This window comes from Narcine bancroftii, chromosome 3 (assembly GCF_036971445.1).
Source record: "Narcine bancroftii isolate sNarBan1 chromosome 3, sNarBan1.hap1, whole genome shotgun sequence".
NCBI classification, from domain to species: Eukaryota; Metazoa; Chordata; class Chondrichthyes; order Torpediniformes; family Narcinidae; genus Narcine; species Narcine bancroftii.
This window is the reverse complement of record NC_091471.1, coordinates 224,506,542-224,520,453: the sequence shown is the minus strand read 5'-3', so window position 1 is coordinate 224,520,453 and position 13,912 is coordinate 224,506,542. Positions and strand designations below refer to the sequence as shown.

Here is a 13,912-nt window from a genome sequence, read left to right as displayed (position 1 = left end):
CTCCCAATCTTTACTTGCTGCACCTGCCATTTAACCTGTATTCAGACTATTTATCAGACAAAGGGGGGGCCCAGTGCTTGGCTTCCTGTGGCATGGACATTATTCCGTTCTCAGGCAGTCCCAGGAGATCAGGCTGACTTGTTCCTTTCTGGTTTTCAGAACTGTGAAGTGACTTAAGGAGGACAATGTGGGAACTACAGACTCTTCCACAGATGAGGCAGGGGATGCCTGACCTGGCAGGTGGGTAGGTTGTTTGTGTGGTAGTGAACTTCTGCTGCTGCTTCCATGGGCTTATAGTGTGTGTGTTCCAGATCTGTGGACTCGAGGTTTACAAAGAATAATGTGCCAGAGAATAGACATATGGCTAGAAATGTTGTTGCTTTTTCAATGTTACAATAATATAACAAATTCATTTTCACAAATTAACAAGCCAAACCAAAAGAGAAACCACACAATATGATAGATTTTCTTTTACAAGTCTGCACAGGAAATAACAGCTATAAGCAATGCTTCCCTTTTTACAAAACTTTATATTTTACAAATGTGTCTATTGCACCATGCAATCAGTCACACATATTCCATTTAGAGTAAAAACCCCTGGTTTCTGGAATTCAAGCAACAAGCAGTCTCAAGCAAATCGCAAAAAAAATGTCAAGGAAAATAGAGAGAGCGAGAGAGAGAGAGAGAGAGAGAATTAGATAAAAGTTTGCAATTATAAAAGTAAACATTCTCTGAAGTAACACATAAGCCTTTGGTGAAGATGGGAGCAAATACTCAGCCAGCGGAGGGCCTGGACGTGATTTGCTCGTAGCAGCTGTTTGAATAAAGTTGTGTAAAACAGGATTGGCGTCGCCCAGGATGAAGAGCTGGTTGATGCTGCTCTCCATTCGGGCGACTCTCTTAAAGTGTCTCCTTATCCCTGCTTAGTCAGAGTTGCCCCGGCCAAGGGCTTTATCTGTAAACTTGGAGGGTGGGGTGGGGTGGGTTAATTATCTACAATGTTATTGTTTGTCTTTCAGGAGGTTCCGTGGAGAGGGAGGAACCTGCAGATGCAGCGACAGTTAAATGTATTTAAAGAATAAGTAAAATGCTTTAAGGTTTATATATTCATGCAAATGAAGTTTGTTTAGTGTAAGGACAGTAGTATTTTTGTCTTTTAAACTCTTTATTCTTAATAAAAGTGCTTTAGTTACTTTAGAGTAATTTTCAAGTAACCAGAAAGTACATTTATCCGGCATCTACCAATCCCCATAGGTGTCAGATACCAGGGGTTTTACTGTATTTTAGAAAGGAAAGTATACATCAACCATGATAAATGGTAAAATAATAATTTGCCTTAATCTCAGCTCTATGATCAGTTTTCAAAAGGAAACTTTTCAACAAAACTGATGCTTGTTTAGAGCAATGCCAAAATGAGGGTTTAAAATCAAATATATTCAAATTCAGTTCATGCAAATTAGTTGCAGTTTGGTTATTTGTAAAGCTTTTGAATCTCATCAGTTGAGTCTTGGACAAACTTGGAAAAACTCCCCATCCCTTTTAGTGTCATTGTTTTCCTTTCCCCACGCTGGCAGCAGGTAACAGTTATTATTTCATGTTTTCAATTTACATCAATCAGAGACGTTTTATCTTTTCCCATGGATGCGTGCCTGGTGTAATTTTTCTTTGGAATGGTTGCAAGCCAGAATTAATTTTGTTTATCTTTTTTGCAGCACTCTTACTAATAGCAGTACAATATAAATTTTCAACCAAATTCAATAAAATCATTCTTCAGAGCTATTGGCAGCGTACAACAGTGGGAGAGGGGTGTGTGTGTGTGAGTGTGTGTGTGAGAGAGAGAGACAGAGCATATACACACACACACACACACACACACACACACACACACACACACACACACACACACACACACACACACACACACACGTCTCTCTGACAACCATCTTATTACACAGAGTTACTGGGTCAAGTGGCAACTGCAGTGGGGGCTCAGCTCAACACTGATTCAGAATGACCCAATCAGAGATCATCCCTGAGATAACCTCGAACCAAGAAGTGTTACTCATGTGCAATAAACAAACATGCCAGAGAAACTCAGCAAATCACGCAGCAGCTATCGGAAGGGTAAACAACATTTCAGGCCTGGGGTTCTCGTCAGGTAGAAGCAAAAACAAGTAGGTGCGTGAATAAAAAGGTGGGGGGAGGGGGGAGTGGGAGAGGAGAGGAGGGAGGAATTCCCTTCAAAGAGAGGCGAATTTCTTCAGGGTAGGGATCTCTCAAAGAGACTTCACACGTTCAGATTGCTCTTTTGTTGACACAGTGATGCCACCCAAGAGCAGATGGTTCAAAGATGAGGGAAAACAGGGATTAAAAATTGGCAAATCTCTGAAATTCATATATTTTAATGCCAGGAGTATTGTAAAAAAGGTGGATGAGCTGAAGGTGTGGATTGATACTTGGAAGTATGATGTGGTAGCGATTAGTGAGACATGGTTGCAGGAGGGATGTGATTGGCAACTGAATATCCCTGGGTTTCGTTGTTTTAGGTGTGATAGAGTCGGAGGGGCAAGAGGAGGTGGGGTTGCATTGCTTGTCAGGGAAAATATTACAGCGGTGCCTAGGAAGGATAGATTAGAGGGCACATCCATGGAGGCTATTTGGGTGGAACTGAGGAGTAGGAAAGGAGAGGTTACACTTGTGGGGGTGTATTATAGACCACCCGGAGGGGACCGAGACCTAGAGGAGCAAATCTGTAGGGAGATAGTAGATATTTGTGATAAGCACAGGGTTGTAATTATAGGAGATTTTAATTTTCCACATATAGATTGGGAAACACATTCTGTGAAAGGACTGGATGGGTTAGAGTTTGTGAAATGTGTGCAAGATAGTTTTTTACAACAATATGTAGAGGTGCCAACCAGAGAAGGAGCAGTGTTAGATCTACTGTTGGCAAATGGGATGGGTCAAGTGACGGAGGTTAGTGTTGGCGAGCACTTCGGGTCCAGTGATCATAATGCCATCAGCTTCAATGTCATTATGGAAAGAGAGAAGTCAGGGCCAAGGGTTGAGGTTTTTGATTGGGGAAAAGATAGATTTGAGGAGATGCGAAAGGACTTGCAGGGTGTGCATTGGGACAATTTGTTTTATGGGCAGGATGTAGAAGAGAGATGGAAGTCTTTTAAAGATCAGATTTTGAGAGTGCAAAAGCTTTATGTTCTTGTTAGGTTAAAAGGAGGGGCAAAAGGTTTGAGAGAGCCGTGGTTTTCAAGGAATATTGGAAACTTGGTTCGAAGAAAAAGGGAGGCATACATTAGATACAAGAAGCATGGAATTAAGGAGATGTTTGAAAGATACATTGAATGTAAGAGGAATCTTAAGAGAGGAATTAGGAAAGCTAAAAGAAGGTAAGAGGAAACTATGGCAAGCAGGGTGAAAACTAATCCAAAAGAGTTCTACAAATATGTTAATGGTAAAAGGAAAGCTAGAGACAAAATTGGTCCCTTGGAGAATCAGAGCGGAAAACTGTGTGTGGAGCCTAGAGAAATGGGGGAGATATTGAACAGTTTCTTTTCTTCGGTATTCACTAAGGAGAAGGATATTGGGAGATGTGAGATAAAAAAAGCAAATTGGGTAAATATGGGGAATATAGAGATTACAAAAGATGTAGTTTTAGGGCTTTTGAAGAATATAAAGGTGGATAAGTCTCCGGGACCAGACGGGATCTTCCCCAGGATATTGAGAGAAGTGAAGGAGGAAATAGCAGAGGCTCTGGCGGTAATTTTCCAAATGTCATTAGATATGGGGATAGTGCCGGAGGAGTGGCGCATTGCGCATGTGGTTCCGTTATTTAAAAAGGGTTCAAGGAGGAAGCCTGGCAACTATCGGCCTGTAAGTTTGACGTCTGTGGTAGGTAAATTAATGGAGAAAATTCTTAGAGATAGTACTTATAAACATCTGGATAGACAGGGTCTGATCAGGAGCACTCAACATGGATTTGTGGGAGGAAGGTCATGTTTGACCAATCTGATTGAATTTTTTGAAGAGGTGACTAAGAATGTGGATGAGGGTAGCGCAGTGGATGTTGTCTATATGGACTTCAGTAAGGCCTTCGATAAGGTACCACATGGAAGGTTAGTTAGGAAGGTGCAGTCTTTAGGTATAAATTTTGAGATAGTCAAATGGATTGAACATTGGCTGAAAGGGAGAGGCCAGAGAGTGGTAGTGGATAATTGTCTGTCAGGTTGGAGGCCGGTGACCAGTGGTGTGCCTCAAGGATCTGTATTGGGCCCATTGTTGTTCGTTATATACATTAATGATCTAGATGATGGCGTGGTGAATTGGATTAGTAAATATGCAGACGATACTAAGATAGGTGGAATAGTGGATAATGAAGAAGGTTTTCAAGGGTTGCAGAGGGATTTGGGCTGCTTAGAAAAGTGGGCTGAAAAATGGCAGATGGAATTTAATGCTGATAAGTGTGAGGTGCTTCATTTTGGTAAGAAGAATCAGAACAGCACATACGTGGTAAATGGGAGAGCATTGATGAATACAGAAGAGCAGAAAGATTTAGGAGTAACGGTACATCGTTCCCTGAAGGTAGAAACTCACGTGAATAGGGTGTTGAAGAAGGCTTTTAGTATGCTGGCCTTTATCAATCATTGCATGGAATATAGGAGTTGGGAGGTGATGTTGAGATTGTATAAGACGTTGGTGCGGCCTAATTTGGAGTTCTGTGTGCAGTTCTGGTCGCCTAATTATAGGAAGGATATAAACAGAGTGGAGAGAGTGCAGAGAAGGTTTACCAGAATGTTACCTGGGTTTAAGCATCTAGAGTATAGGGAGAGATTGGACAGATTAGGTCTTTATTCTTTGGAGCGTAGAAGGTTGAGAGGGGATTTGATAGAAGTATTTAAGATTATGAAAGGGATAGACAGAGTGGATGTGGATAGACTATTTCCGTTAAGAGGAGGAAAGATTAAAACAAGAGGACATGAGTTCAGAATTAAGGGGCAGAGGTTTGGAGGTAACATGAGGGGGAACTTCTTTACTCAGAGAGTGGTAGCCGTGTGGAATGAGCTTCCGGGAGAAATAGTGGCGGCGGAGTCAATTGTATTATTTAAGAAAAGGTTGGACAGGTATATGGATGAGAAGAAGATGGAGGGTTATGGGCATTGTGCAGGGAGGTGGGACTAGAGAGGGGTGTTTGGTTCGGTACGGACTAGAAGGGCCTAATGGCCTGTTTCCGTGCTGTAAATTGTTATGTTATGTTAAATATAATTTTTACTGTTAATTAAAACAAATTTGTTGAAAGAGCCTGCTCCTTTAATTCCACCTTGGCCAAAATAGGAAGGTTTTGACCTGACTTAGGAGAGGTAGCTGGGGTTACGTGCTACAGTTCTCCAAAGTCACTGGAAAGATTCTTCCCAAGAAATAATTAACACGTAAATGACTGTAACTGCTCTCATAACCAACCATGACATGGACTCTGAACTCAGTCCTTTTGAACCATGAAGGCGAACCTAGATCACCACATTAACAGCCTGGCAAATCCACTAGTTTGTGAAGCCGCATTCAACATAGAATGTGAGATTATTGCTTCACACTGAAGTAAGGTGGTTGTCAAAGGGAAACTGCTTCAAAAGGTTTATGGAACTGTTTGATCTCCTCAGCGAGTTTTTGAAGGACAAACCTGAAATGAAGCTCTTGCTAACAACAGATGGCAAAGTTCATGTGAGTTACTTGAAGGACACTTTTGAGAAACTGAGTACATTGAACAAGCAACTCCAAGTAGCAAATATGATGCTCATTGATGCATAAACAAAGATATTTGGATTCATGACATTTTTAGAATTATACCAAAGGAATATTTCTGCAGAAATTTCAGTTAATTCTATTGGTTGAATAAGTGTGAGGTAACTAATGCTGCTACAAACGTCATTGTTGACTATTTGAAAATGTTTACCGATTTCAATGAAAGATTTTCTGATATAAATGCAATGGATTTTCCCTCTTGGTTAACTCAGCCATTGCTGGTGGTCTTATCTGAAGTTCCAGTGCAATACCAAGAGGAGTTATCTGAGTTGTAATAAGATGAATCTGTGAAAACTCCGGTTCAAAGTGAAAGGAACCATAGTGTGGCTGTCTAATGAGATCAAAAAGAAATACCCAAACTCGACTACTTTAGCAAGGGTACCATTGATACATTTTTCATCATTTTATTTAGTAGAATGTGGCTTCAGTGCTGTTGGCGATTTGCTACAAGCTAAATTACAAAGAGTGGTGATTTAAGGTTGAAAGTAACAAAATTAGTCCCTTGAATCAAAAAAAATCTGCAGCCAGTGTCAGGGGCAAGGTTCCCACTGAAGTGACAATTGTTGAACGTGTGTTTGAGATGGTTGAAATTTTGAAGTAGCAGTTGAATATGAAATCTGCATTCCAGTGTATTCCCAACCTTAATTGAATTGAAATAAACTTGCAGTAAATGATCTAATGAAAACTTTTTTTGAATATATAACTTTTTTCCACTAATGGTGGACCACCTCCCTGAGAGGGAAAAGCCTGGGAGAAGATCTTACAGGGAAGGAAACCCCAACTAACTGCCGTTGCAGCACAGAAAATTTCATGGCAAGTTTCAACTTTCCAACCCCTGGACATAGAAAAGTTACAAAATGCACAACATTCCTATCCCAATAGCCCCAGCTGTGGAAGAAGTCCAAGACGAGGCACAATCGGTCAAAGATGCTATAAATTTAATGACTGTTACATAAACTTTATGACTATTCCCCATAGTTTAATTATTACATATCCATGTTCAAAAGACAAATCAACACTCACTGTAACACTCAAGTCACAGGGATTGCTTTAAATCTCATTGATGGAATTTTCTACAGGACACACACGTGCAAAACCACTCAAACATTCATGCACATATTTTGTGCAGAAGTGTAGCCCAAGGAATTTCCCAGGATAGTGAAGCTTCCACAAACAACATCTGTCAACAATAGCTATTGGCATTCACAAAAATGTATCATTTAGCACAGTGAAGCTTGTTTTCAAAAAAAGCTCAGCGTCATTGTACATTTCATCTGTTGGGTGATCACTTTTAATGCATCAAAATTTTGAATAGAATTGTCAGATGAATAACATTATTTCTTCAGTCAATTGAAAGACTGGAATAAATTTCAAATTGTAATGAAAATCAGTGAAAACCAAATACTCACTAATAGTTCCTGCATATTTTTAAATTATTATATAAATGCTTGTTATTGATCCCTCTGACTCCCTTCCTTCTTCCACTTCCCCACCACCTTCCCTTCCTTCTTCTATTAGAGAGTTGTCTTTCTCAGCCCTCTGCACTCCTCTCATCGCTTCACAGCTTCTTTCGCTTCTATTCCTCCCCCCCCCCACCACCTGCATCCAGCTATTACCTCTCACCAGTTAGCCTGATTTCCTCCTCCTTCCCCTTCACCCCTCCCCCACCTCTGTATTCCTGAGAAAGGACTGATACCCAAAACATCGAATGCATTTGGCTTCCTCTGGATGCTGCGTGACCTGCTAAGGTTTTCCAACGCTTTTGGGGCCCCAGCATCTCCAGATGCTCTTGTTTACCAGAATATTGCTCAATCTCCCTCACCTCCAGCCCAGAGCCACTGTCACCCACAGCCTCATGTCACTGAACTGCAATGGCTTTCCCTATAACAATATTGAAATTGCTGGATATGTCATCCAGTGAACAATCACAAGTGTGAAAATTAAATATATATAAAATTAACATTTTGACCATTTATCTTACTTTTCCTTTGAATATCTGTCTTTTTCTCGAAATGAAGACTTCCTTTCCCTCACTTCACCTTTCCTAATTGATCTAATTTGACCTTAATTCAGCCTATTTCCTGCTCCATTATTTATGATCTTTCCAGATCCTTCAATTTATTTGATTTGTCGATTCCTCCAGGGTTTGATTGATCCTATGTTATCTCCTTATACCTCCAACAATTTAAAGTCACAGCACAGAACACCACTTGCTAAGTTGAGCCAGTCAGAGACCAGACATCTCATCACTATTCTCTGGAGTACAAAATCATGCTCCTTTGGCTTCTCCTTCACAGGCAGCCCCTTGGGGTCAAAGTTAACTTCCAGATCAATGGGTTCTGAAGTGATCTCTGTGGGATTTGCAGACTGCCTCCAATGAGGCAGGAGATGCTTGACTGCTCTGTGGATGAACAGTATAGCAAATGGTGTGTTCCTTTTCCCATTTTTTTCTGAACTTCCACATGGCATTGGCAAAAAGACTCAAGATTGTCAATGCCATCTGGATCTTGATCATTGAGAGCCAGAAATTCCTAAGTAAAACACAAAATTCTGTGGATACTATGATTGAAGTAAAAACACAAAATGCTGGAGAGATTCAGCAGGTCAAACAGTCTCCTTCTGTAGCAAAGATGCATAAATGCCATTTTGGACTTGAGCCCTTCATCAAAGAATGACAAGATGCTGGCAAACGTCAGAACAAAACAGTGGGAGGGGAAAGGGGGGGGGGGGTGGCAGGGTAGGAGATCATAGGTGGAGAAGGGAGGGAGAGGACAGCAGCCCTGAGGAGGAGGGGGGGAAAAAAGGGCTATGTAGGTGAAAGAACTGGAAAGAAAGGAAATGGGGCAGGGGGGAGAAAAGGTGAGCAGGTGTAATGGAAAGCAAAGAAATCAATGTTCATGCCATGTGGCTGGAGAGTGCACAGATAGAAAATAGGGTCTTGTTCCTCCAATCTCCGGGTGGTCAGGGTGGGACAGTACATAAGGCCATGGACAGATGGGAGTGTGACCCAGAATCAAAATGGTTGGCTCCTGGGAGGTCGCTGTGGTTACTTTGATTAGAGGGAGTACATAAGATTTAGTTTTTAGGGGTTTTTTTTTGTTTTTGTTTTCTTTTTATCAACAAGATTATCAATAATTTGTTTCTCATGTGGATTAAGGAACCATCTAATGTAGATCCATTCCTTTTTTACTGGTATGTATATGAGATGACATGGTGTTTTCCTTAAAAGTTTGTACGTTTATATGTTAAACTCAATAAAAATACTTAAAGGGGAAAAAAATGCATCTTACATCGAGAAAATAGATGTAAAAGCATCAGGTGTTGGCAAGCACCTCGTCATTTTACTACAAGCACCAGGCAGGTCTTCGACCTCGTAGATATGAAAATAGCGGGCCTAATATCGTTTTGTGATTCTGTCCCAGCGTTGCAGAATGTTGCACTGGGACAGAAAGCTAATTGAAAAAAAAAATGGAACTCGGATGAAGATGGATCTGGGAAGCGGCAACACACTTAATTTTTTTTAAAAACCTTTGGAAAGGTTTGGAGGTCAGGTGAATGCTTCAAGAATGATGAATGAAAAATCCAGAGATCTTTCTTCTAAATAATATAAGTAAAGAACTTGGACTCGATTTGGATGGAGCACAAAAAAGATTTATTATGATAGCCTGAGCTGTAGCAAAAAAAATGTATTATATCAACCTGGAAATTAGAAGATAGCCTGGGAATACAGCAATGGTATATAGAAATGGATAAATGTATTCCATTGGAAAAAATAACATATAATTTAAGAAATAACATCACAGTATTAGAACAAATTTGGGAACTGTACATGGAACACAACAGAGAAGTCCTACCGCAGACCTCCACCCCCTAAAATGACAGAAGGAGAAGAAGACGAAATGAACTGACCCAGTGTGTAAAAGTAGAAGACACAAATTTCTTGTTTATTTTCATTGTGTGATGACATTGTTTAATGGGTTTAATGTATCATATATGTTGAACGTTTAGTGGGGAGGGGGGTGAAGGTGGGAAGGAAGGGAGGGGGGAAAGGGGAGAAAATGACACTGTATATTCAAGAGGGAAATGTTTGTGTATATTTTGGTCAGTATGGTTCATAGTGTGAAAATAAAAAAAAGTGAGTTATTTTGGAGGAGCTCTGATAAACTTGTATAAGGTGAAGTGCTGTATTCCTGATTGCCTGGCTCTGCCCCGTCCTGTGGCCCCTTCTTCTTTCGGCCTTGTATAAAACCCCCTGACCCTTCCCCAGAAAGCCTGGGTCATGGGGCAGCAGGAGGTCTTTGCCCATTCTGCCTGTCGAGCAGTGACTAATGCTCGGCCCCTCCAATCATTTACTGTGCATTGCAGTGGACTGGTTAAGGCAATTCAATCTTTGAATGAAAACAAGGCATGCTGCACAGACCTGTTACCCGTTATGGGCATCTTCACCTCGGCACTGGACGAAAACACGATAAAAGACAACCTCATTTGCGGACTGCAAGGCAAAAACACACGCAATGCATCAACAGGCTATACAAATTAAAGTGTGCTTTAATATATGTTCACTTTGCATTGCCTCTTACTCCCCCCCCCCCCCACCAAATGTGGCGGCGAACTAAGTTCAAGAAAACTTTTCTAGCCGTAGTTCGTGGGACGCGCGGCAGCGACGGTTCCATTACCTGACGAATCGCTGGACCAGCGTTTCTACAAAATCGCAGATCTCGTTCCAGTTGTTGGAAACACTTCCGGATCTGCGAGAGAAGAGATCTTGGTGAGGGGGAGACGAGAGCTCGGTGAGGGGGAGACGAGAGCTCGGTGAGGGGGAGACGAGAGCTCGGTGAGGGGGAGACGAGAGCTCGGTGAGGGGGACAGGAGAGCTCGGTGAGGGGGACAGGAGAGCTCGGTGAGGGGGACAGGAGAGCTCGGTGAGGGGGACAGGAGAGCTCGGTGAGGGGGACAGGAGAGCTCGGTGAGGGGGACAGGAGAGCTCGGTGAGGGGGACAGGAGAGCTCGGTGAGGGGGACAGGAGAGCTCGGTGAGGGGGGCAGGAGAGCTCGGTGAGGGGGGCAGGAGAGCTCGGTGAGGGGGGCGGGAGAGCTCGGTGAGGGGGACGGGAGAGATCGGTGAGGGGCACAGGAGAGCTCGGTGAGGGGGACAGGAGAGCTCGGTGAGGGAGAGAGGAGAGCTCGGTGATGGAGAGCGGAGATCTCGGTGAGGGAGAGAGGAGATCGGTGAGGGAGAGAGGAGATCTCGGTGAGGGCGAGAGGAGAGCTCGGTGAGGGGGACAGGAGAGCTCGGTGAGGGGGACAGGAGAGCTCGGTGAGGGGGACAGGAGAGATCGGTGTGGGGGACAGGAGAGATCGGTGTGGGGGACAGGAGAGATCGGTGAGGGGGACAGGAGAGATCGGTGAGGGGGACAGGAGAGATCGGTGAGGGGGACAGGAGAGATCGGTGAGGGGGACAGGAGAGATCGGTGAGGGGGACAGGAGAGATCGGTGAGGGGCACAGGAGAGCTCGGTGAGGGAGAGAGGAGAGCTCGGTGATGGAGAGAGGAGATCTCGGTGAGGGAGAGAGGAGAGCTCGGTGAGGGCGAGAGGAGAGCTCGGTGAGGGGGACAGGTGAGCTCGGTGAGGGGGACAGGAGAGATCGGTGAGGGGGACAGGAGAGCTCGGTGAGGGAGAGATTTCGGTGAAGGAGAGCGAACCCCAGCGTTGACGCTCACGGTCCCCTCCTGCTGTCACTTCCCTGGCTGCTACTTCGTGAGCAGAACAAGGCAACTTTCAAAAGTTTCTGAGAAAGATTTTCCAGCCTTTCCTCGCTCTTGCTTCCCTCTGCCCGTGTGTTTCTCTCTCTGCTATGACATGTTAAGCCCCCCCCCCCCCCCCCACCCCCAACTTACTGTAACCGGTCCCGCTCCACCCTACCTGTCCAGCACGAAATACAGATCAAAGGCGGCGTGGCAGGATTTCTCATCGCTCTGCGCGACTCGCCCATGGTTCACGGCCAGAAACACCGCGACACACACCATGAAATCTCCCAGCCTGGGGCGAACAGGGGCGGCCTTCTTCATCGCCGCGGGATGACACGACTCGTCCAGCCAGCGTTCAACTCGGCCACCGGCGGCTTCCGACGTCGCCCAAGTCACACGATCGCCCTCCAGGCGCAACAAAGCGACCCCGTTACTCCGCGCATTGCCGACGGGGCCATTCACTTTCCCGGGGGAGGGCCGGGCAGTGAACGGTGCCGTCCGTCCGGCCGGCCTCTGCAATGTGGTCTCCGCGCGGATCAGATGGCAGCGGGGCCGACGGTGCGCCTTCTTTCGGTCGCCGGCGCTGGGTGGGACGGCGGCGGGGTTGGGGGAGTGGGGGGGGAGAGACCTCAGCTGGGTGTGTCGGGAGCGCTCCGCCGCGGGGCAGCTGGTGTCCTCGGAACCAACAGGAGGTTATTGCTGCATCGCCACCAGATGATCTCTGGAAATTGCAGCGTTGATATCATTTCCTGTGTTCTGAAAGCGTTTAACATCGATATCAATCAGTGTTTGTCTTAATGTGGTCGTTTTCCTGCTGTTTACTCGCCATGGCAGAACTTGCAGTTAAAACTTGACCTATAAAAGGGGCCAAACTGTTGCTTTCCAAATTACAATTGGACAGGCTTTTGGAATGCAGATGCCTTTTTCAACTTGAAAATCATTATTATCTTAAATGTAGTTGGATGTGGTGGAAGGAACCACACGCCAAGTGATCTGTTGTGAGATTTTGATTCGCTGTTACTGTGCACACACTAAAATCAGACCAGCACAGATGCTGGTGGGTGAATGGACGAGAGAGTGCAGGTCTTATCCCCACTTGCCTAGGCCAATTGTCAAAGCAAACTGTTCCTTGCAGAGAGCAGGAAGTCAAAACAGGCCCCTTATTTCCCCTGTTCGGAAGAATGGAGAGGTGTATAGCAGGTAAAGGCAACGCGGAGCAAGAATTCCAAGAAAAAGTTCAGGAAAGAAATGGGGAAGGCTAACCGTGGGCGGCATCCATGCCTGTACGGCGCCGGTGATTGGGGGTAGGGTTCGAACCGCGCGCTGACTGTAAGGAGTTTACGCGTGGGTTTTCCTCGGCGACTCCGGTTTCCTCCCACCGTTGGAAGCGAACTGGGGGGGCGGGGGTAGATTAAATGGGTGGCACAGACTTGGAGACCAAAATGGCCTGTTACCGTGCTCTATGTCTAAATGGAATGGAAGACATGAGGTTGCTTTTGCAGACAATGTGAAGGAAAATCCAAAGGGTATATTAAGGGACAAAATTGGTCCCCTTTGTGAGAGATGGGAAAATTGATCTAAAATTATGAACATGGAAGAAACTAAAGTTCATCAGTAAAATGGCTGAAACCAGTTCAAACAGGATAAGTTTGGGGCTTAGGATGCAGGAAAGCAGAGTCAGCACGATTAACATAAGAATCTTCTGTGTGACAAGAGCCACCATAAGACTAAGAAAAGGAATGGTAAGGTGCAATAGAATGTAGGAAGTTGAGGTAGTCTGGATCAGATAAAGGTCTCCTAGACCTGGACAGAAGTACCAAGTCCTACATATCTAATTAGCTAACCATACCAGATTTATACATATGAAACTAGCCAAGCCTAGATAGAATGAGTTAACTCCGCATACCAAGAGATTGTAGCCCCGAGAATCAGGAAGGTGTGAATAAGGACAATGACATGATGGGACACCCACAGGATACCCCCTGGTCCTCCAAGTGTACTGAAACTGCACGTAGGCAGGAAGGATTACCTATGCCAAACCCATCCAGGGGGCAGAAGAATGTAAGGGGGAGGGCACTCTGATACTGAAATTGACTGTATAAAAGTTGGGTGAGCCCCAGTATGTGTGTGTATTCCCAGGGTAAGGGGAAGCACCCAACTTTGCATTGTTGTAGTAATAAATGTTCTTTGTTCTCAATTTTTGTCTCGAGCAATTTCTTTAAAGGTACTTTAATTCCTAACAAATGGGGGCTCGTCCGGGATCACACTCCCTCCACTGACAGAGTACCCCGACGACGAGAGTAGGTGCACCCCAGCTGATTCAGCTAGACTCACGGGCGACGGGTGGCTGGTCAG

The 13,912-nt window shown here is 44.5% G+C and overlaps 1 protein-coding gene across 1 annotated transcript in view; it reads right to left on the bottom strand.

Moving 5' to 3' along the window:
* antxr2a (ANTXR cell adhesion molecule 2a) overlaps positions 1-12,246 on the bottom strand; it is a 184,389-nt gene extending 172,143 nt beyond the window's left edge. The window contains exons 1-3 of the mRNA XM_069926743.1: positions 11,733-12,246; positions 10,488-10,559; positions 10,232-10,303 (exon numbers count right to left, since the gene is read on the bottom strand). Of these exons, the coding sequence (XP_069782844.1) occupies positions 10,232-10,303; positions 10,488-10,559; positions 11,733-11,878 (290 nt within the window). The 5' untranslated portion in view covers positions 11,879-12,246. The remainder of the gene's footprint in view (positions 1-10,231; positions 10,304-10,487; positions 10,560-11,732) is intronic.
* Positions 12,247-13,912: the final 1,666 nt, after the last annotated feature.